This window comes from Anomaloglossus baeobatrachus, chromosome 6, assembly GCF_048569485.1.
Source record: "Anomaloglossus baeobatrachus isolate aAnoBae1 chromosome 6, aAnoBae1.hap1, whole genome shotgun sequence".
NCBI classification, from domain to species: Eukaryota; Metazoa; Chordata; class Amphibia; order Anura; family Aromobatidae; genus Anomaloglossus; species Anomaloglossus baeobatrachus.
The window spans coordinates 415,257,319-415,282,234 of NC_134358.1; the positions used below are offsets into that span (position 1 = coordinate 415,257,319).

The following is a 24,916-nucleotide window of genomic DNA, read 5'->3' on the forward strand; positions in this document are numbered from 1 at the left end:
GGAAAAGAGCCCTAATTTCAAAAGAAGAGTTGCTGCCCCCTTACTATAGATGCTTAGATGCTAATAAAAGGCAACATCTAAGGTTGAGAATGTGTGCATGAGAGGGGGAGTGTTACAAACAGAATCTATTCCAGTCGTGGTGTTTCCTTCCTTAACAGCTAAAATTGCACCTGGTATGCCCTAGTTGGTAAAACTCAATCTCATCATTAATTGGGAGACTCATGAGGTTAAATCTTCGGAGAGTATTTGTTTTTCCAATTGTTTATCAAACTCCCTGGCATCTATGAGATCTCTTCTTCATTGTTTATCAAAATCCCTGGCATCTACTGTATGACATCTCTTCTTCCAAATTTTATTCAGGATTTTGAGGATGTTTTTTCTGACCCTGAATGTGAAGTTCTTCCCCCGCATAGATCATATGATTGTGCTATCAAATTCATAAAATGGCCCAAATGCCTAAATCTCATCTAACTTCTCTCTTCCTTAAAGAGGTGCCTTGAAGAAGTATATTTAAAAGAGTCTCTCTAAGGGTCACATAAGGTCTTCCACCTCACCAGTTGCCATGAGTTTTTTCTTTGTTAACAAAAAAGATAGTGGATTGCGTCCTTGTTTGGATGCTACAGAGAATAATAAGATTACTCTAGGTAATACATACTCACTACCTCTTATTCTTGTTCTGTAAATCAACTAGCGGGGTCCAAGTGGTTTTCAAACTGGATCTGAGAGGAGCATATAACCTCATACATGTGCGCCAAGTTGATGAGTGGAAGACTGCCTTCAATACACTTGAGGGTCGCTCTGAAAATTTTGTGATGCCATTCAGTTAGACCAATGCTTCAGCAGTGTTTCAGACTTCATAAAAGATATATTTTCTCCTCTAGTAGGTAGATTTGTAGTTCAGGTTCTTGTGAGGAGTATTGCGAATGGCTTCAAATTCTTCGTGAAAACCATTTATTTGTCCAACTAGAGAAGTTTGAGGTGCAGCTGATTCAGTTTTTGGGTGATTTGGTTTCTGCTAAAGGTTTTCAGAAGGCCGTCCTTGATTGGGTAAAACCTATGAATCTTAAAGCTTTATAGAGGTTCATAGATTTTGCTAATTATTACCATATGTTCATTAAGAACTCCTCTGCCATAGTCAAACCTCTTACTGATAGGTGACTGAGAAGGGGACTGACTTTTCCTCTTGGTCTACTGAGGTTGTTGATGCATTTGCCACTCTCAAGACAGTTTTTTCTAACCTTCCAATCCTTAATCAACCCAATGTTGATTTGCCTTTTGTGGTTGAGGCAGATGCCTCTTCTGTGGGGATGGGTGCTGTTCTTTCACAGAAGAAGGACGGTTACTTTCAACCTTATGCTTATTTTTCTCTGAAATTCTCACAAACGGAATCAAATTATTATACAGGTGATCAAGAACTCTTGGCTTTTCAGAGAGCTTTTGAGTTATGGAGGCATTGGTTAGAAGGGGCTATGCATAAAGTAACAACAGGAAAAGAGGGATGGGACTCAGCACCAATTCTGTATGATAAAACTTGGAATCTTTATTTCAAAAATTAAAACGATCACAGGTCATCCAGAAAAAACGCCATGCGGCTTGTCATGCGGCTTGACGCGTTTCGGACGTAAAGGGGGGATTAAAACCAGTCCTTAATCAGCTTATGATTAAGGACTGGTTTTCATCCCCCTTTCAGTCCGAAACGCGTCAAGCCGCATGGCAAGCCGCATGGCGTTTTTTCTGGATGACCTGTGATCGTTTTAATTTTTGAAATAAAGATTCCAAGTTTTATCATACAGAATTGGTGCTCTGAGTCCCATCCCTCTTTTCCTGCTGTTGCCTTGGATCACGGACCTGCCTGTCCGGGGGACTACGAGCATCCACTCCAGCCTGAAGGTCATTACACGGGTGAGCTGAAATCCATATTTTTTGCTATGCATAAAGTAACAGTCTTTACTGATCACAAATTCTTGAGTGATAGACAGGCTCAGTGGGCCCTTTATTTTAGTTTGGTTTGATTTATCTGTGACAGTCTTTTCACTCTACTCTCAAGATCACATCTAACCATCTGTGCACTTGACCGGCTCCCGTCGCACCTCATCCCCAACATCACCGCAGTCCTCATCCCAGCCCTAACCCATCTCTTCCACCTATCACTAATAAGTGTTGTATTCCCTTCATGCTTTAAACATGCCTCCATTACACCCATCCTTAAAAAGCCCTCCCTTGACCCATCCTCTGTGTCAAACTATCGCCCCACATCCCTTCTCCCCTATGCCTCAAAACTAGTGGAACAGCATGTCCATCTTGAATTGTCCTCATACCTCTCCTCCTGCTCCCTCTTTGACCAGCTACAATCTGGCTTCCCACCGCATGACTCTACTGAAACTGCACTAACCAAAGTCACCAATGACCTACTAACCGCCAAAGCCAAGCGACACTACTCTGTCCTCCTCCTCGTGGACCTGTCCTCTGCCTTCGACACAGTACACCACTCCCTCCTACTACAGATTCTCTCATCTATGGGCATCACAGACTTGGCCCTATCTTGGATCTCCTCATACCTAACCGACCGAACTTTCAGCGTCTCCCATTCTCACACCACTTCCTCATCTCGCCCCCTATCTGTCAGTGTCCCCCAAGGGTCAGTTCTTGGACCCCTGCTGTTCTCCATTTACACCTTCGGCCTGGGACAGCTCATAGAGTCCCACGGCTTTCAGTATCAACTCTATGCCTATGACACACAGATCTACCTCTCTGGACCTGACATTACCTCTCTACTAACCAAAATTCCACAATGTCTGTCTGCTATTTCATCCTTATTCTCTGTGCGATTCCCAAAGCTTAACATGGACAAAACAGAATTCATTGTCTTTCCTCCTCCTCACTCAACTCTTCCAACAAGCCTTTCCATCAAACTTGATGGTTGCTCACTCTCCCCAGTCTCACAAGCTCATTGCCTTGGAGTAACCTTCTACTCTGCTCTATCCTTCAAGCCACACATCCAAGCCCTCTTCACCTCATGCAGACTACAACTCAAAAATATCTCCCGGATCTGTGCTTTCCTTAACCAAGAATCAGCAAAAACATTAGTGCATGCCCTCATCATCTCCCGCCTCAACTACTGCAACCTCCTGCTCTTTGGCCTCCCTTCCAACACTCTTGCACCCCTCCAATCTATCCTAAACGCTGCGGCCCGCTTAATCCACCTCTGCCCTTGCTATTCCCCATCCTCACTACTCTGCCAATCCCTTCACTGGCTTCCCATTGCCCAATGACTCCAGTTCAAAACATTAACTATGACATGCAAAGCCATCCACACCTGTCTTCTCCTTACAACTGTGACCTAGTTTCCCGGTACCTACCTGCACGCAACCTCAGATCCTCACAAGATCTCCTTCTCTACTCCTCTCTTATCTCCTCTTCCTACAATCGAATACAAGATTTCCTCTGTGCCTCCCCCATACTCTGGAACGTTCTACCTCAGCATATCAGACTCTCTCCTACCGTGGAAAGCTTCAAGAGGAACCTGAAGACCCACCTCTTCCGACAAGCCTACAACCTACAATAACCCTCAGTCCAGTACACCACTGCGCAACAAGCTCTGTCTTCACCTATTGTACCATCACTCACTCCCTGTAGACTGTGAGCACTTGCGGGCAGGGTCCTCTCCCCTCCTGTACAAGTATGTTTTGTATTGTTAATGATTGTTGCCAGTTATGTTCCTCTGGATGCTGGTCACAGTCTCTGGATGCCTTCGATGGCATCTATGCTGCTAGCCACGCTCCTTTTGCTGTCATCCACGCCCCCTCAATGCTGGACACACACACTCCTTGGATGCCTTCCTTGTCTCCTCTTGCTGCTGTTGATGCTGGCCACGCCCTTTTTGCCTGCCCCTTCTACCCAGGATCCTCACAAGTGACCGGCTCATCTGCACAGCAGCCACTTCAAAAACGTCTGTTCTGCAACTGAGGTAAGTGCACCAGTGGCAGCAGGCAGAGAGCAGAGTGCATGCATGAGGGGAGAGCAGGGGACAGTCCAGCACTTGTGTCTTCTCAGGTCCCCCCTGTGCCTGCAATAGAAGAAGCAGACACACAGGGGACTCAGAGAAGGCAGCCAGAGGAGCCCTCAGGCTCTGCTGCTGCAGTGCTGCCTGCCTGTGCCTTCAGCGTCCCCAGGGCCAGTATGAATGCCTACCACTCGCCACCAGGGCCAGTATGTATGCCCTCCACTTACCATCAGGGCCAGTATGTATGCTCTATACTGGCCACCAGGGCCAGTATGTATGCTCCCCACTGGCCACCAGGGCCATTATGCATGCTCTCCACTGGCCACCAGGGCCAGTATGTATTCCCTCCACTGGCCACCAGGGCCAGTATGTATGCTCTCCACTGGCCACCAGGGCCAGTATGTATGCTCCCCACTCACCACCAGGGCCAGTATGTATGCTCTCCACTGGTCACCAGGGCCAGTATGTATGCTCTCCACTGGCCACCAGGGCCAGTATGTATGCTCTCCACTGGCCACCAGGGCCAGTATGTATGCTTTCCATTGGCCACCAGGGCCAGTATGTATGCTCTCCACTGGCCACCAGGGCCAGTATGTATGCTCTCCACTGGCCACCAGGGCCAGTATGTATGCTCTCCACTGGCCACCAGGGCCAGTATGTATGCTCCCCTGACCTAATGGTCAAACGGAGAGAATGAACCAAGAATTTCAGCAATACCTAAAATGTATTGTTTCTTCTAATCAAGAGGTCTGGGTAAATTTTCTTCCTCTGGCTTAGTTCACGCTCAATAACTGCACCTTGACTGGTTTTCATCCAGTTTTTGTTAATTTTTTTGGTTTGCAGTCGGCAGTCCCAGAGGAGGAAATAAATGCTTCTTGTTTGATTTAAGCCCTGGAGAAAATTTGAAAATGGTCTGTTGATAACTTGTCACTGAACCAAAAGACCTGCAAACCGCAGACGTAGGAGGGCTTCTGCCTTTAACCTTTTACCGACATTGGACATACTGGGAACGTCCTAGCTCATGTTGGTGTAATCACCGCTGGCTGCTGTGTTGAGCCGGCGGTGGATTTAAAAAAAGGTATAAAAAAAAAAAGTTTTAAAAAAACTAAAAAAAAAATTAAAGTTCAAATCACCCCCAATATGCCCCATTGAAAATTAAAGGGTTAAAAAAATACAAAATATGTACACATATTTTGTATCACTGCATTCAGAAATGCCCAATCTATCAAAATATAAAATCAATTAAGCTGATTGGTAAACAGCATTGCAACAAAAAAATTCCAAATGCTAAAATTACATTTTTGGGTGGTCGCAAATTTGGCACAAAATGCAATGCAACAAAATGCGACATGAGATCAAAATGTAGCATCTGTGCAAAAATGGTACCATTAAAAACGTCAGCGCAAAAAGTAAGCTGTCACTGAGCCAAATATACCGAAAAATGATAACGCTACAAGCGCCACTTTTTTTGGGTAAGCTTCTGAATTTTTTTAATGCTTTAGGTAAAATTAAACCTATACATGTTTGGTGTCTACAAACTCGTACTGAGCTAAGGCATCCCACTGACAACAGTTTAACCATATAGTGAACACAGTGAATAATATACCCCAAAACTATCGTGCATTCGCACTTTTTTTTTTTGCAATTTTTGCGTACTTGGAATTATTTTATAATTTTCCAGTACACTATATGCTAAAATTCATGGTTTCATTTAAAAGTACAGCTTGTCTTGCAAAAAAACAAGCCCTCATATGGCAAGATTGACAGAGAAGTAAAAAGTTATGGCTCTCGGAAGAAGGGGAGCAAAAAAATAAACAAAAAAAAAAAAACGGAAAATTGCCCGGAAGTAAAGGGGTTAAGGTAGAAGATTTTGTGTGGCTATCCTCAAAGAATCTCTGTCTAAGGCCTCTGCCACACTCACGTGAAATTCACGCACGTACCGAGAGACACGTATTTCCCCTGCGTGTTGCGTGCAGGTAAGTACGTGTCTCTGGTACGTGCGGGACACGTGTGTTCTACGTGTGCTATCCGCGATAGCACACGTAGAACCGGTAATTTACATACTCACCTGGTCTTTCCTGCTGTCCGTGGTGCTGATCCTCGGTCTCCAGCACTCCCGTCTCCCCGCTGCTGCTGCTGCCAGGCAGTGAAGTGAATATTCAATGAGAATAATGAGCGGCGGTCGGCAGCAAGAGGCAGCAGCGGCAGAGGCAGGAGGGCTGGAGAAGGTGAGTTAATGTTTTGGGTTTTTTTCACTGACGTGTGTTTTCTCCGGCGTGTGTCACACGGGACCGCATCCACACTACACCCGTGTGGTACGGGTGCGGGCCGTGTGACACCCGTGCTGCGGGAGAAAACACTGACATGTCAGCGCTTTGAAAAACGCACACATGTACAAACGCACACGGACACACGTTCCGTGTGGTTTTACGTGTGTGTGCCTGCTACAATAGGGTAGCATTGCTTAACGTGTCTCCGTGCCGCCGGTACGTGTAAAAAATGACAAACACGTGCCGGCGGAACGGATGTGTGTCGCAGGCCTAAAAGGGTCTGGATTCAAAGCCCTTGAGTCTGTGCTTTGGTTCTCTGTCTACTGGACCACAGTAGATATACCTTTTCTGGGGGTGTTTAGTTTCTGTTATCCTTGCTTTAGTTCTATTAGGGTGACAAGTGTATTTATTTATTCAATTGTCTGCCCAATCACCTTTAAAGTGTGGCTTTAAATACTTTCCTCCTGCTGGTATTTCCTTCTGGGAATATTTTCATTTTGAAGTCCAGCCATATTGCTGTTGGTTTCTGCTAGTCAGTGGAAGACCAACTAGGTAATCTCTCTCTGCTGTTTATAATCTCCACTATGCACCTATCATATGTTTGTTAGTGATGAGCGAGTACTAAAAAGCTCGGGTGCTCGAGGCTCGGGCCGAGCATCCCAAGATACTCGTGTACTCGGCCCGAGCACCGAGCCCAATGTTATCCTATGGGAGACCCGAGTATTTTTATGAAATGACCCCCGGCAGAATGTAGAAACCCTAAAAATGTCACAAAAGTCTCAGAAGAGTGCTCAAATGACATGGCAACAGCATGGGGAAGACCCCTTGAAGCATTTATCACTCAAAAGTCACAGCTGTGAACAATTTTGTCTGCGTTTTACGCCATTTTTACGGACTCACCAGAAAACCTTCCAAAATGACACCAAAATGAATTTTCATGGCGGAAATGTTAAGGGCACATACCCAATAGTGAGATAGAGCTGGTGTATGTTTCTTTTGGAGATTACATGAAAGATTTTCCGTGAAAACATTGTGTGGCACTCCGATGTCCCTTAGAAGAGACGTACATGAAGGCCTCTTGAGTCTAATGTGCCCATTTTGAGGAAGTGAGTCTTTGTAGTATTTTCCTTTGCCAGGGCAGTCCAAAATTGTGAGGTTCACCAATGCCCCTGCATACAGACGTGCATGAGGGCCTGTAAACCTGAAGTGCCCATTGTAAGAAAATGGGTCTATTGTAGTATAGCCCTTAGGCAGGGCAGCCAAAAATTGAGAGGCTCCACATTGTCCCTGGATAGAGACGTGCATGAGGGCCTGTAAACCTGAAGTGCCCATTGTAAGAAAGTGGGTCTTTTGTAGTATAGCCCTTTGGCAGGGCAGCCAAAAATTGGGAGGCTCCACATTGTCCCTGGATAGAGACATGCATGAGGGCCTGTAAACCTGAAGTGCCCATTGTAAGAAGGTGGGTCTTTTGTAGTATAGCCCTTTGGCAGGTCAGCCAAAAATTGGGAGGCTCCACATTGTCCCTGGATAGAGACGTGCATGAGGGCCTGTAAACCTGAAGTGCCCATTGTAAGGAAGTGGATCTATTGTAGTATAGCCCTTTGGCAGGGCAGCCAAAAATTGGGAGGCTCCACATTGTCCCTGGATAGAGAAGTGCATGAGGGCCTGTAAACCTGAAATGCCCATTGTAAGGAAGTGGGTCTATTGTAGTATAGCCCTTTGGCAGGGCAGCCAAAAATTGGGAGGCTCCACATTGTCCCTGGATAGAGACCTGTTAGGTTCTTAGTGCATCCGTGCTTGCATTTAAAAACCGCACGTGTGTGCCTGTTGGTGGCAGCGTTCAGGTGCACTTGTGTGCGTTTTGCACAAACTTAGATATAACGCACAAGTCTAGTGAATACACATCAGCACAGCATTGCAAAATGCGCAAGGGCGTTGGCAACGAACAAGGAAGTGGACGTGATGGTGGTGCAGGCAGAGACCGAGGTCGTGTGCAAGCTCTAATTTCGCCACAACAAAGGGCCACATCTACTCGCTCGCACGTCCTGTCCCAAATTCTTGGGGACCGCAGCAGTACACCGCTCTTGAACCAAGACCAGTGTCAACAGGTTGTTAGTTGGATAGCGGATAATGCTTCCAGTCAGATTGGCACCACCACAAACACTCTGTCTTCCACACGGTCAAGTGTCAGTAGCCGTGATACTGCACCGCACATTTCAGAACCTGATCCTCCTTCCTACCACCAGGCCGAGTACATGTCCACAGACATTACTGATCCCACACTTGGACACTCGGAAGAGCTGTTCACATTTCCATTCACACATTCTGGCCTCTCGCCAGCTCCTGTTGAAGTGGGCCATGACGAGATTGTATGTACAGATGCCCATATATTTGAGCAGCCACGTTCTCACGAAGTTGGCAACGTGTCTCAACAAGGGGTGGATGATGATGAGACACAATTGTCAGGAAGTCAGGAGAAGGAGCAGGGTGCGGAAGAGGAAGACGACGTGGTGGATGATCCAGTAACTGACCCAACCTGGCAGGAGGATATGCAGAGCGAGGACAGCAGTGTACAGGGTGAGGGAGGCGTAGCATCCCAACAGGCAGTAAGAAGCAGGGTGGTGGCCCCAGGCAGACGTCAGGCAACCGTTCCCCGGAACAACAACACGACACAAGGTGCCTGTACAAATGTTAGGTCTTCCCGAGTCTGGCAGTTTTTTAAGTTGGCTCCAGATGATTCTAAAAAGGCCATTTGCAACACCTGCCATGCCAGCATCAGCAGGGGTACCAAAACTAGCAGCCTGACCACCACCAGCATGATCAGGCACATGTCAGCCAAGCACCCGACTTTGTGGGATGTACAACAGAGTCGAGGAGCAGTGCTTGCTGATGTCACTGCTACGTCTTCGCTTGTTGTGCATGCGAGCCAATCCCCTGTCCATGCTGCCCGCGAACAAGCCTCCTCCGGCCCTGCACCTGCAGTTGCCCACGCAGAAATAACACCATCATCAAGCACGTCCTTGTCCCAGCGCAGCGTTCAGTTATCCATTCAGCAAACCTTTGAACGCAGGCGCAAATACACTGCCAACGCCCCACATGCCACACTTCTAAATGCTAACATTTCGCGACTGCTTGCGCTGGAAATGTTGCCTTTTGGGCTGGTGGAGACAGAAGCATTCCGCGACCTGATGGTGGCAGCTGTCCCACGTTACTCGGTCCCCAGCCGCCGCTATTTCTCCTGGTGTGCCGTCCCCGCATTGCATAACCACGTGTCACAAAACATCACACGTGCCCTGAACAACGCTGTTTCAGCCAAAGTCCACCTAACCACAGACACGTGGACAAGTGCTTGTGGGCAAGGCCGCTACATCTCGTTGACGGCACACTGGGTTAATATTGTGGAAGCTGGGACCCAGTCTGAGCGAGGGACGGAACACGTCCTATCCACACCAAGTTTTGCAGGCCCTACCTCAGTCAGGGTTTCACCCACACTCTACAGCTCCGGAATGTCATGCTCCTGAGCCTCCTCCTCCTCCTGCGCATCCTCATCCACTTTACCCTTCACACCAGTCCCAAGCTGGAAGTGTCGCGGGCGGAGGAGGGGACGCTGCGCTCTCCCACTGCTCGGGTCCGGCTGCCGCTGCTCTACGGCTGCTGCTGCTCGGTGGCTCGAGCGATGGCTGGATCCCGGGGACTCGAGCGGCGCTCCTCGCCCGTGAGTGAAAAGGGGTGGTTTGGTCTTTGGGGATATTGTCCGTGACGCCACCCATGGTTGTGGGGATTGTGTGGACACCACCGCTGCTCTGGACGGGGATCCCGGGAGCCTGTGACAGGGAGCAGCCTTGTTGTTATTTCTCCCCTCCGTGGGTAGGGGGGTTGGCTGTCCCGGGGCCCGGTGATGGGGTAGAGGTGGATGACAGGCGGGTTGCGGGGCCTGATGAGGTGCAGGGTCGCAGGGGCAGCGCTGTGCCGCACGGCACGGAGGTACTCACTCAGCCCAATGATGATGACACAGTTCACGGTAAAACAAGCGGCTGGATGGACGGGTCCCTCGGACGGCTGCGGTTGTTCCTCTCTGCAGGTTAGTGATGACTGTCTCTCCCTGCACCTAAGTTCAGTGTTGGTAGCGATGGGTTCCCACCGGTAACCCGCTCCCCGACCTGGATATGGGCCGGAGGAGCCCCTTTTGCCCACAGGCGCTGGCCCTGGTAGACGGTTGCCCTTGGCGGTGGTGGTGTCTCCCCTTCACGGTTGGACGGTTGCCTTCTATCGGGACTTGGCTGTTTGGAAACCCGGAGGTCCCCTTCACTAACGGATTTGGCAAATTCACGGCGACTCCAAGCCTTGCCGGGATCCGAAAGGCCCCTGCCAATGGTGCTGGCTTCTCTTTGTATACCGGTCGGGTACCGCCGGGTCACCACCCGTCCACGGTCCTTACGGCAGACTCCAATCGGCCTCCACTGCAGACGGTCACCACATCCTGCCAACCTTGCTGTCCTGTCCGGGCCACACACCCGGACCAACTTCAGGCTCTTTGCTGTCACTTTTCTCCTCTCTACTACTTTCCTCCTTCCATTTCCTTAGCTTAACTCTCACTGCCTGTGTTTTCCCTCCTCCAGGACTGTGAACTCCTTGGTGGGTGGAGACCAACCGCCTGGCTCCACCCCCTGGTGTGGACAACAGCCCCTGGGGAAGGCAACAAGGATTTTGTGTTTTGACTATGATGTGTCTGCAGGGAGTGTGGGGTGTGTAAGTGTTGTGCTCTGTGGCCCCCTGGCTTGTCCAGGGCGACACAGAAGCACTGCAGCACTGCCTCGGCGAAGCGGCAACAGGCTGTGCTGAAGCTTATCTGCATAGGTGACAAACCCCACAATGCAGAAGAGGTGTGGACAGCTCTGAAACAGCATGCAGATCACTGGCTCACACCTCTGAACCTAAAGCCAGGAAAGGTTGTGTGTGACAATGGCCGGAACCTGGTGGCGGCTTTGAGGCGAGGCCAGCTGACACATGGTCCATGCGTGGCCCATGTGCTCAACCTTGTGGTTCAGCGGTTTCTAAAGTCATACCCAGAGCTGTCTGATCTGCTGGTAAAAGTTCGCCGCCTGTCTGCACATTTTCGAAAGTCACCTACTGCTTCAGCCGGCCTTGCCGGCTTTCAGCGCCATTTGCATCTTCCGGCTCACAGACTTGTGTGTGATGTCCCCACGCGTTAGAATTCAACTCTGCACATGTTGGTCAGGATATGTGAGCAGAAGAGGGCAGTTGTTGAGTACCTGCATCACCTAAGCCGTAGGGAAATGGGTCAAACTCCACACATAACACCTGAGGAGTGGAGATGGATGTCCGACCTATGTACCATCCGCCAAAACTTTGAGGACTCCACCAAGATGGTGAGCGGCGATGACGACATTATTAGCGTCACCATACCGCTTCTCTGCCTTCTAAAATGGTCTCTGCTCAAAAACAAACATGATGCATTTCAGGCGGAGCACGATGAGTTGGAGCAAGAAACAGTAGTGGGTGTGGGTGATAACACACAGCCCAGCCTCGTCTCATCACAACGTGCAGTGGAGGACTATGACGAGGAGGAGGATGAAGACATGGAGCAACTCTCCGGCCAAATTGAGGATATGACATGCAGTCATATCCTCGGTTCAGCGTGGCTGGCCAGAGGACAGGGTAGATGATGAGGAGGAGGAGGAGGAGGACAGCATGTTCAGTCATCGTGTTGGTCAGGATATTGAAGTGATGGCTGTTAAGAGTCTTGCACACATGGCTGACTTTATGGTAAGCTGCCTGTCTCGTGACCCTCGCGTTAAGAACATCTTGGCCGACAATCATTACTGGTTGGTAACACTGTTAGACCCACGCTAAAAGGAGAACTTTATGTCTCTTATTCCCGAGGCGGAGAGGTAAGGCAAAATGCAGCAGTTCCAGAAGGCCATAGTCACGGAAGTAGGCAAAGCATTCCCCTCACAAAACCCTAGTGGCATAGGTCAGGAATCAGTGGACAATCAAGGCGTACAGCCGAGAGGGGCACAAGTCCAATCCGCCAGAGGTAGGGGAACAGTCTTTAAGATGTGGGACAGTTTTCTCAGCCCCTCACATACCACAGCCCCTGAGGTGCGGGGTAGTGCCACAAGAAATCCTAAGTTTGCCCAGATGCTCAAGGAGTACCTTGCAGATCAAACAACTGTACTCTGACATTCCTCTGTGCCTTACAATTAATGGGTATCCAAGCCGGACATGTGGCATGAATTGGCTCTCTACGCCTTGGAAGTCCTGGCCTGCCCTGCCGCTAGCGTTTTGTCAGAGCGTGTTTTTAGTGCCGCAGGTGGAATCATTACAGATAAACGCACCCGCCTGTCAACTGAAAATGCTGACAGGCTGACTCTGATCAAGATGAATAATGGTTGGATTGGGCCAGACTTCACCACACCACCAGCAAATGACAGCGGAATTTAAAGTTTGTAACGGGAATTTGCCATGTACCTCCACTCACCCATGGTAACACACTTCTGGACTTTGGTTAATCGCTGGACTGCTCCTCCTTCTCCTCATGCACCATCATGATGACCGTTACAATAGTTAGGCCGTTGTTTCAGGTATACCCCCAGTGGTAAATTTTTTCGCCCATTCTTTCAGAATTGGCATTACAACGACAGGAGACCCGCTCCTTTGCAATGGGAACAATGTTTTGAGGCCCTCATGCACATCTCTATCCAGGGACAATGTGGAGCCTCCAAATTTTTGGCTGCCCTGCCTAAGGGCTATACTACAATAGACCCACTTCCTTACAATGGGCACTTCAGCTTTACAGGCCCTCATGCACGTCTCTATCCAGGGACAATATGGAGCCTGACGCTGCCACCGACTGCCACACACGTGCGGTTTTTAAATGCAAGCACGGACGCACTAAGAACCTAACAGGTTTTTAGGAGCGACAATTACTGAGAAGTCTGACACTATCAGACACTGCTGACTGACGTGTATTATTCACTAGACTTGTGCGTTATATAATAGTTTGTGCAAAACGTGCACCTGTACGCTGCCACCGACAGGCACACACGTGCGGTTTTTAAATGCAAGCACGGACACACTAAGAACCTAACAGGTTTTTAGGAGCGACAATTACTGAGAAATCTGACACTATCAGGACTGTTTTAGACTGTGTACATCAGCCCCAGATATGATGAAGGCTGGTATACGGTCACCACTAGGAATGGCTATATACCCTGCCTGCCTGCATGCCTGCCTGCCTGTATACTGCTACAATAGTCCTGACAAGGACTCTTCTGGTCACTAGCCTGTATTCCGACCTGGCTATACCCTGCCTGTATACAGCAACAATAGTCCTGAGAAGGACTCTGCTCCTGTACTCCGACCTGGCTATACCCTGCCTGCCTGTATACAACTATAATAGTCCTGAGAAGGACTTCTGGTCACACTGTTTGCAGCCCTGCTACGGAAATAACTATAAAGGGCCGCAAACCTTTCCCTGAAGCAGCAACACTCTCCCTGCACTGACTGTCTAGATGGCTGTGTGCAGAGCACAGCGCGCCCGCCGGTATAAAGGCTCGGTCACGCTGTGCGGGCCGGCCAATCACTGCAATTCCACAACTAACAGGGCTGTGGCATTGCAGTGGTCTGCCAGCCAATCCCTGCATGAGGGCTGGCTCTCAAAAGAGCGCCAACATGCAGGGATGAAGACCACGAGTACAGCACGAGTATCGCGAGATTACTCGGTCCCCGCCGAGTAGCCCGAGTACAGTGATACTCGTGTGAGTACCGAGTAGTAACAAGCATACTCGCTCATCACTAATGTTTGTCAGTAAATAGGCAGTATATTCTTTACTTATGCACACCCTCTCTTGTATTTATTTGTTTGTTTGTGTTACTCTCTCTCTGATCACTTTTTAATTCCTCACACCTTCCCTTCTGTAGGTAATTTGCACTCTTTCCCGCCCTCCAGTTCCTTAGGAGGAACGTGAAGTACTTGATGGCCGATCAGGCAAAATAAGTCAGTTGCCATCATTTAGATTGTGGTCAAGGCTATTCCAACTCCCAAAGGAACCACTGGGATTGCAGGGTTGGGGTTCCTAGTCTATACAGGAACTGGCAGGGTCAGTTACAGTTTTTTGTTGTGTTACCTTTATCACTTTTAGGCTATGTGCGCACGTTGCGTAATTAGATGCAGTTACGCTGCGCTTTGTAGCGCAGCGTAACTGCATGCGTCCTGCGTCCCCTGCATAATCTATGGAGATTGTGCAGGGGCCGGGCGCACGTGGCGTCTTAGAGCGCAGCGCTTCGGCTGCTGCCCGAAGCGCGCGTTCTAAGAAGTGACATGTCACTTCTTCCGTGCGCTTTGCCGGCAGCCCCTGCTCTGTCTATGGCAGGAGCTGCATGCAGAGTGCACGTTCTCTGCTGGCACCATGCGCATCAGAATGGAGCTTTTCAGCTGCGCTCTGAAGCACATCTTTTAGGTGCGGTGCAGAGCGCACACGTGCGCACATAGCCTTAAGTTGCCATATGAACATAACACAGAACTGATCCCAGACCTCATGCATACACAAGCCCATCTCTGGATGCGGTACGGTGCTCTAGACTATTTCAGTCCGGGATGACCATAGGGAAATGGCAGATCTGAGTCAATAGCTGTCCACAGTGGAGCCCAGAGTCACTAGGAGGATCACCTCTGCCTCGCCCTCAATCTCTTTGAGCTCCATGGATTCTTCACCAGCCTCTATGGGTATGCAATGTGGAGCAGTAGCCATAAGCTCTTTTTGTTTTAGCGTCTATACAAGAAATAGCCATGACCAGTCACTCAATGCCCACTTCCTGCACGCATAACTCCACTTCTTCTGAGGCCAGCCTAAGCACACGTGGTCAGTCACTCTCCAACTCTGCCCTCGTCTGCGCCCCCTTTGCTTGATATATCTCGTTCACCAGGCTGCACTTTAGGTTATACTGCGCCTTCATCCGTCCTGGGTCAGCCCTTCATTTTACATCGCGCCCTCCTCCAGTGTGAACCTTTAATCTTGAGCCCGACCTTCACTTCAGCATACCCTTTCTTGCAATCTGACACTCCCATGGGCTCAGTACCTTTTCGTGCTTTTGGGCACCGTCAACTCCCATGTTGGTACGAACTTCCGCTATGTCCTTACTTTATACTTTATCAGGCTTTTATACTTCAAACTAATGACATGTATGTCAAGGCGTTTACTGCTAAATAAATCCTTATCTTTTTTTGAAGAAATCCATTTTTCTTTTTTAGTCAAATCCACAATTGAAATTGTATGCTAATGAGTTACAAGTGCAGTGCGGCGGACTCGTGTTTTGGGGACCTGTCAATCAGAGGCAGGAGGGAGGCAGTGGACAGGGAATAGGGAGAAAAGCAGGAGATGCAGTGACGAACCCCGCTGCACTTCCAACTCATTAGAAAACAATTTCAACTATGGATTTTTCTAAAAATAACATTCCACAATCAAGGATAGGATCTACTCTTTTGCATACAAACCAGTGGTTTTGGGTATAAAATCTGGATAACAGGTTCTCTTTAAGTTTGGTTTAACAGACTCCTATTAACAATGAATTACAATTATTTTAATTAGATATATAAAAAAAAACACTAGGTGCATTAAATACTACATTAAATATAATTTTAAATGCTGATGGTAAAGCTACTCTATTGTAAAGAATAGCACTAAGAGTTTTACTCACTTGGACATTTGATCACACATGAATCTCCCTTTTTATTACTTTCCACTGGATGCGTATCATTAAATGTATGCAGAGGAGGGCAGAATTCCAGGCATTTGTCATAATTATCACGAACCAATTTGCAAGCCTTTGTAGAACAAAAAAACATGTTAAATAAGGAACAAATATTCTGGAGGTCTGCTAAGTTTGGAAAAAATTAATTGAAAATATATTCATGTATTTAAACATATTATGTTTACCAGGCAGTCTGTTTCTTTGGGACCATTGCAACCCGCTGCACACTTACAGTCACAGCAATCACTGGGCTTTGGTCCCCTACATCTTCCAGGACATGTTTGGTCACATGTAAGCTTTGTAACTGAAAGAAATGTGATAAAGTTTCAGTATGGAAGAAAAATTAATGTTCTTTTATCAAGATCAAACCAATGTGATCTGTTTCTATCAAAATAATAAAGTAGCATTGGCTTTAAAAAATCATCATTCATTTGTAGACAGCTACATATTGTGTATTCATGTGGCCCATGATAGTCAGTCATTTCAACAATTGACATTCAATCTTATATCACATATATTTTTATAAATATATATATATATATATATATATATATACTGTATAGTATATATACTATATAGTATATACTATATAGTATATATACTACACTTTGAGGGAAAATGGAAATAATAGGGATATTCAGCCATTTGTTTGTTTCAAAAAATTGCAAAAATAGTGTATTTGTAGAATTATTAAAAAAATGAAGAATCCCAGTACTATAGAAAACAAAAATAATTGTGAGAGGTTTTCCAAAGAGTCATAATTATAAAAGCTGATCAATAATTAAAAAAACAAACAAAAAAACAAAATGTTTAGTTGCTTTTTTAAACAAGATGTATTGTACTTACAAATTTGGCAATTCTCTGGACCATGGCTCCAGCATGAGCCATTACATGCTATGTCACATTCAGAACCTGCAAATATTTTGGATATTGTGATTTTGATATACTTCAAATATAAATAGCTGGACAGGGGTACAAAAACATACAGTTTGACAGTTCTAAAACTTTTCTAAATATTAAAATGGAATTTATAATGTTCATAGTTTGCTCTGGGCTCATAAAATGTCTGCTCAAGACACATCTGCTTGCATAAAATAATAAAGTAATTTTATTTGAAATGTAATTTTAACCTGCTTCCTTCCTTTAATTTTTAAAACCTGACATTATTATGTCTTGATGATAGGACTTTGAATGAATTCTTCTTATATTTTATCACCATGTTTTGTACTAAGGATCCCGCCAACATTTGAAATGAAGGGCGGTCCTATGACGTCTGTATCCAGGGGTATTTACACCATGTTCCAAATTATTATGCAAATTATATTTTTCTCTGATTTTCCTAAATGGTCAGTGCAAATGACAGTCAGTCTAATAAAAGTCATCACCCATTAGAGTATACATCGAATTTTATTGAAGAAACCTCCCTATAATAACAGTATAATCTTCAAAATTAAAAAAAAACCTCAAAATGCACTGTTCCAAGTTATTAGGCACAATAGAGTTTCTAAACATTTTTACAACACGTTTTAAAGAAGTGAAAATGCTCATTTGTGGAATTTGCAGAATTAGGAGGTTACATGCACTGAAATAAAAAGCTATTTAAATCCAAAACATCCTAACAGGCCAAGTTACATGTTAACATAGGAACCCTTCTTTGATATCACCTGCAAAATGCTTGCATCCATTGAATTTCTGCTTCACTTTCTTTGCATGATGTCAGAATAGCCTCCCAGAGCTGCTGTTTTCATGTGAACTGCCTCCCACCCTCATAGATCTTTTGATTGATGATACTCCAAAGGTTGTCTATAGGGTTGAGGTCAGGGAAGATGAAGGCCACACCATGACTTTATCTCCTTTTATGCCCATAGCAGCCAATGACACAGAGGTATTCTTTGCAGCATGAGATGGTGCATTGTCATGCATGAAGATGATTTTGCTTCTGAAGGCATGTTTCTGCTTTTTGTACCATGGAAGAAAGTTGTTAGTCAGAAACTCTTTATACTTTGCAGAGGTCATTTTCACACCTTCAGAGGCTTTAAGGGGCCTACCAGCTGTCTCCCCATGAGAAATTACTCCTCTACCGCCTTGCTGACGTCGCAGCCTTGTTGGGACATGGTGGCCATCCACCAACCATCCACTACGCCATCCATCTGGACCATCCAGGGTTGCTCAACACTCATCAGTAAGGAAGACTATTTCAAAATTAGTCTTCATGTATATCTGGGCCCACTGCAACCATTTCTGCTTGTGAGCACTGGTTAGGGGTGGCCGAATAGTAGGTTTATGCACCACAGTAAACCTTTGAAGGATCCAACACCTTGAGGTTCAAGGAACTCCAGAGGCACCAGCAACTTCAAATATCTGTTTGATTGTTTGAAATGGCTTTTTAGCAGCTGCTCTCTCAATCCAAGAAACTTGCCTGGCAGAAACCTTCCTCATTCTGCCTTTATCAGCACAAACACGTATGTGCTCAGAATCAGCCACAAATCTCTTCACAGTATGATGATCACGCTTAAGTTTTCGTGAAATATCTAATGTTTTCATCCCTTAGCCAAGGAATTGCACTATTTGATCCTTTTCGGCAGCAGAGAGATCCTTTTTCTTTCCCATGTTACTTGAAAACTGTGGCCTACTTAATATTGTGGAACATCCAGTTTTCCTTTTATTGGGCTCACCTGGCAAACTAATTATCACAGGTATCTGAGATTTATTTCAGTGATCCAAAGAACCCTGAGACTCAATACCATCAATGAGTTTCATTGAAAAAATAAATAAAAAAAAACGCTATGACACTTAATACCAATTTGCATAATAATTTGGAACATGGTGTATACTGGTTTATTTTTCCTGATAACCGATTATTCTTGTCATTGCAATATGTCCTAAGGAAGGGGGCTGCAACCTCCGAAACGCATTGACCTGTACTTGGCAATTTCAATAAAGACATGGAATAATTTATTCAATTAAGAAATAATGTCTGGAACACCATTCTAAGGGGTACTTTGCATGCTGCGACATCGCTAGCTGATGATAGCAATGCCGATCGGGACAGTCCCCGCCCCCGTCGCAGATGCGATCTCTTGTGATAGCTGAGGAGCGAACATTATCGCTACGGCAGCTTCACACGCACTTATCTGCCCTGCGACGTCGCTCTGGCCGGCGACCCGCCTCCTTCCTGAGGTGGCGGGTCATGCGGCGTCACAGCAACGTCACACGGCAGGCGGCCAATAGAAGCGGAGGGGTGGAGATGAGCGGGATGTAAACATTCCGCCCACCTTCTTCCTTCCTCATTGCAGGCAGGATGCAGGTAAGGAGATGTTCCTCACTCCTGCAGCTTCATACACAGCAATGTGTGCTGCCGCAGGAACGAGGAACAACATCGTACCTCTCGCTGCAGCGAATTTATGGAAATCACCGACACTACACAGATCACCGATTTACGATGCTTTTGCGATCGGTGCATCTAGGCTTTACACGTTGCAACGTCGTTACCGGTGCCGAATGTGTGTCACTTTCTATTTGAACCCGACAACATCGCAGTAGCGATGTCGCAGCGTGCAAAGTACCCCTAAGTCTGAACTGGGTGCAGAAATCAGAGTAATCAAATTGATGTAGCTACTGTAATGCTGATTTGATGAATTATTGATTTATCACCTGAGGTTTGGTTGTGGTGGAGGTGGATACAATGTGGAGAAACTGATACTCTTTTTGAAAAAAAATTGGTGTCCGTATATGGACTGTTTCTCACGGGTTGTCTCTACCTCCATTAATTAACCAATATTCTTTTGGGAATACTATAATTGTCTAATTTACATCGTTAATGTCGGTGTGCTTGCGCCAACCCCTCCCCCTGTTAGGAGGGTTGTAATTGTGATTTCCACTTCCCTGATTGTTTGCTGTGCGAATACTCTTACTATTGTGTGTTTTTTAATGATATAAGGAATAATAAAGAGATTTTTTATTGACGCTTTAGCACCCTAGTAATTCCTTGTGGGTTACCTGTGTTAATTCTATTTAAGACCCATTAAGACACACATCTGTCTTACTACTAAGACGCCTAGACTTGTGTTCTGTTTGTTTCCTGTATTCCTCTATCAGCTCTTTGGTTCCACCTGCCTAGTGACCCTGCATGCCGGTTGCCTTTGTTGCTTCGAACTTGCCTGCATCCTCTTTACACCTGTCCTCCTGTGAGCTCCAGTTTGCCAAGTCCTTTCTCCACATATGCCTTCCTGCCTAGTATACCAACACCCAGGGTCGATGTGCCCACCCGGTCCTGATGCTTAGTGGATGTATCTCACTAGATGAGTTTAACAACTACAAGGAACATTGTTTAATACACTCACATTATAGGAGGGATTTTTGATGAGGAGAAAATTTCAAGTCAGTTTTGCTATTAGCTATGCGCAAATAAGCCTTTATTTGCACATAGTATTGGATAAAAAAAGCAATTTGTTTTTTTATGCTATAAAACTTTTCTGTTAGTCATTGTTAGACACATCATTTCACCAACTAGTGAACAAGAAGACTGGTGTGGTCTATGTGCGTAGCAGTAATAGAGAAATGTAACATTTTTAAAGGTTCTCTCCAGTCAATGGTAATGATGCTCAATGACAGGATATTAAAAAGGTATACAACTTCTGAATAACATTTATTTTACATTTTTAAACCTTTTCATTATAATACTTAATTGCAAATGAAGAAAAATGTCCTATTTACACTCATTTAGAAGTGTCAATCACAAATAAATATAATTTGATTTATTACTCCTGATTCCTACTTTTAAACCTCCAAAGATTCCAAAATGTTTTTCTTGTACACCGATGCCAAAAATGTTACACAGGGGTTGATAGTTACACAAGTGTACAAGCTAAAGGGTTTCATACTTAAAAGTTGTCATTAAATAAAATGGTTAAAAAAATGCAGATGTAATGGTAAGAATACGTACAGTTTCCAAAAGGCATGTAGCGCACAGATACGCTATAGTTTGAGTGAACAATATCTTTCCAGTTGATTGTATGTAAATTGCAAAGTCTAGGATTGTTTTTGATGTTAACGCCACCATGAATGATTTCTGTAAAAGCAACAGAAAATATAATACAATAAGGACATACAGTAACTTGCTTTTTAAATATCTCACCAATTCAACGCAGATTCCACCAGGGATGGATGCTGGCCAGTAAGTGACCCCGAATAGGGTTCACTCCCATCTGCATATAAAGAATTGCTCCGATTTTTATCCCAAAAAGTTGGATGAGTGAAATCAGTTTGGTTTTCCATATCTCATGTGAGTGCTATGCAAGTGAGCAATTTTTTTCTTGCCTACTATTCATATTACATACGTATGACATGCACTTGTACAGTCATTTACAGGATCAATTCCAGTGTGATATGCTACAGAATGGTAATGTATCCATACAAAACGGATAGGTATAAAGACAATCCATGTGACGTTTGATTTTGTTCTCGCACTCATTGACTGGCATTGGCGAGTTTTGGTTGTTTTTTCGCAACTGTATGCAGCATGCTCAGGCCGAAATCCGTTGAGGAAAAAAAAAATCGCAGATCAGCACTGACTCATTGAACAACATTGGGCTGAGCGCTAGCTGATAAAACATCAGATTGCACTCAGCCATGTTATACGCTCATGTGAGTGAATCCTAAAAGGTGTAGTACATACGCCCATAAAAATTGGTAATGGTAAAAAATGTTCTTGAAAAAGAGTGCAGCTGCATTTGAAATGTGTCGCCGGTTCCCGTTTCCTCTCCAAGTTTGTACTAAAGTTTTATATTTGCAATGGAATAAAGGCAAGCAATTTGTCACGCTGTACAAAGGGGAAGTGAGACGTACAGCAGAGAAGTGAAGAAGAGACAAAGAAACACTGTAATGGAAAGGCAGCTGAAGTACAGCAGAGTAACTTCAGCACGAAGTAAACAGGTGAACCACCAGGGGGCAATAGAGTAGTTAAACAGTCAGGGTCTAGCCAGGAGAGTCAAGTTACTGCAAAGGGAGGATCAATCTCAAAATCAGAAAACAGAACTGAGTCGGAAGCCGGGAGATCAGGTATGCAGAGGGAAACACACACAACAATGACGAACATGGGAGGGTACAGGTCAGGACATGGTAACAAGGAGTCAGATCAAACAGGAATTCTCACCAGAGAAAGTCACAGGCTGCAGAGCAAAACTATAACCAGCACAGGAATTCAGGCTCAGAGACCATATATAGTGTCTCCTGAAACAGAATGAGGCTGATGGGCATTAACCCCTGACATAATGAGGCCGGGTCTATGAAACTCTGGAGCGGAGAATACTGGTCCTGGATCATGACACAATTTTTACTTACATTTTACTGGAGCTGGAGCCTTTTCTTCAGTTTCTTAAACTCTACCGATGCCTGACCATGACATCCTTAAAAAATAGTTGTGACTAGAGTTGAGCGCGGTTCGTGGTTCGTGGTTCTCCAGTTCTAGGTTCGAGTGATTTTTGGGCTGTTCGAGATCGAACTAGAACTCGAGCTTTTTGCTAAAAGCTCGATAGTTCTAGATATGTTCGAGAACGGTTCTAGCAGCAAAAAGCAGGGCTTTTTACAGCTACAGTGTGCAGGAGCCATCGCTGGCAGCCTTCCACAAGCTGGTAACCAAGATAAACATCGGGTATCCAAGCAAAGCGCTTTGGTTAGTAACCCGATGTTTATCTTAGTTACGTGCAGGAAGCCCACACTTTCCCGCTCAGCTCAAGCTCACTCCGCCCCCTCCTGCCTGCGGCATGTACACATACATACACACACACACACACACACACACACACACATCCCCCCCCCCCCCGCTCGGCTTACCTGCGGTGATGAAGTCCCGCCATCCCGACCTCAGCGCTGTCACTGTCCTCCATGGCCGCCGCTTGTCACATCACCTCTCGCTTCCGACCCGAGACTGACTAGCGGTGACGTCACGGACCTCTCGCGATACTTGCTGTGAAGGCGCCGGTCATTGACCTCAGTGACAGGGGCTGTCAGTGTGCTGGAGATCAGCGCAGGTAATGTACCTCGCTGACAGCAGCACTTGTCATCCCCTGCAGTGACCTGGGCTGACCCATTGATGTTAGCTCAGGTCACTGCACTGCTCTCCCAGCCAATGGGGAACATCCTGCTCTTCATTGACTGGGACAGTGTGGATCGTCATGGCAACCCCTTGGATTACAGCAGACCTGGATTTGTTTTTCAATCTAATAAATTGGTTAAAGAGGGAATGTTTTGGGGAGTGTTTTTTCAAATAAAAATGTGTTTGTCGTCTATTTTTTTTTATTACTGACTGGGTTGGTGATGTCGGGTATCTGATAGACGCCTGACCTCACCAACCCCAGGGCTTGATGCCAGGTGACATTACACATCTGGTATTAACCCCATATATTACCCCGTTTGCCACCGCACCAGGGCGCGGGATGAGCTGGGGCGAAGCACCAGGATTGGCGCATCTAATGGATGCGCCACTTCTGGGGCGGCTGCGGCCTGCTATTTTTAGGCTGGGGAGATTCCAATAACCATGGACCTCCCTAGTCTGAGAATATCAGGCCCCAGCTGTCTGCTTTACCTTGGCTGGTGATCCAATTTTGGGGGACCCCTACGTGTTTTTTTTTTAATTATTTATTTAATTTAAAATAACAGCGTGGGGTGCCCTCAGTTTTGGATTACCAGCCAAGGTGAGGTTGCCAGCTGTGGTCTGCAGGCTGCAGCCGTCTGCTTTACCCTAGCTGGCTACAAAACTAGGGGGAACCCTACGTCATTTTTTTTTCATTTTTTTGGCTAAATACAAAGCTAAGCACCCCTTAGTGCCACATGAAAGGTACCAAAGGGTGTTCCACTTTTTCTCCATTTTTTTCTCCACTTTTTCTCCACTTTTTCTCCACTTTTTCTCCATTTTTTTCTCCACTTATTCTCCACTTTTTCTCCTCTTCTTCTCCACTTTTTCTCCACTTTTTCTCCTCTTATTCTCCACTTTTTCTCCACTTTTTCTCCACTTTTTCTCCTCTTATGCTCCACTTTTTCTCCACTTTTTCTCCACTTTTTTCTCCACTTTTTCTCCTCTTATGCTCCACTTTTTCTCCACTTTTTCTCCTCTTATGCTCCACTTTTTCTCCACTTTTTCTCCTCTTATGCTCCACTTTTTCTCCACTTTTTCTCCTCTTAATCTCCACTTTTTCTCCACTTTTTCTCCACTTTTTCTCCTCTTATGCTCCACTTTTTCTCCTCTTATGCTCCACTTTTTCTCCACTTTTTTCTCCACTTTTTCTCCTCTTATGCTCCACTTTTTCTCCACTTTTTTCTCCACTTTTTCTCCTCTTATGCTCCACTTTTTCTCCACTTTTTCTCCACTTTTTCTCCTCTTATGCTCCACTTTTTCTCCACTTTTTCTCCACTTTTTCTCCTCTTATGCTCCACTTTTTCTCCACTTTTTTCTCCACTTTTTCTCCTCTTATGCTCCACTTTTTCTCCACTTTTTCTCCACTTTTTCTCCACTTTTTCTCCTCTTATGCTCCACCTTTTCTCCACTTTTTCTCCTCTTATGCTCCACTTTTTCTCCACTTTTTTCTCCACTTTTTTCTCCACTTTTTCTCCACTTTTTCTCCTCTTATGCTCCACTTTTTCTCCACTTTTTCTCCACTTTTTCTCCAGTTTTTCTCCACTTTTTTCTCCACTTTTTCTCCTCTTATGCTCCACTTTTTCTCCTCTTATGCTCCACTTTTTCTCTACTTTTTCTCCTCTTAATCTCCACTTTTTCTCCTCTTATGCTCCACTTTTTCTCCACTTTTTCTCCACTTTTTCTCCACTTTTTCTCCTCTTATGCTCCACTTTTTCTCCACTTTTTTCTCCACTT

The 24,916-nt window shown here is 45.7% G+C and overlaps 1 protein-coding gene across 1 annotated transcript in view; it reads right to left on the reverse strand.

Annotated features, from left to right (window-relative positions):
• Window positions 1-24,916, reverse strand: part of LOC142243948 (epidermal growth factor receptor-like) — a 191,565-nt gene that overhangs the window by 60,687 nt on the left and 105,962 nt on the right. The window contains exons 6-8 of the mRNA XM_075316140.1: window positions 20,993-21,118; window positions 16,894-16,959; window positions 16,233-16,351 (exon numbers count right to left, since the gene is read on the reverse strand). Of these exons, the coding sequence (XP_075172255.1) occupies window positions 16,233-16,351; window positions 16,894-16,959; window positions 20,993-21,118 (311 nt within the window). The remainder of the gene's footprint in view (window positions 1-16,232; window positions 16,352-16,893; window positions 16,960-20,992; window positions 21,119-24,916) is intronic.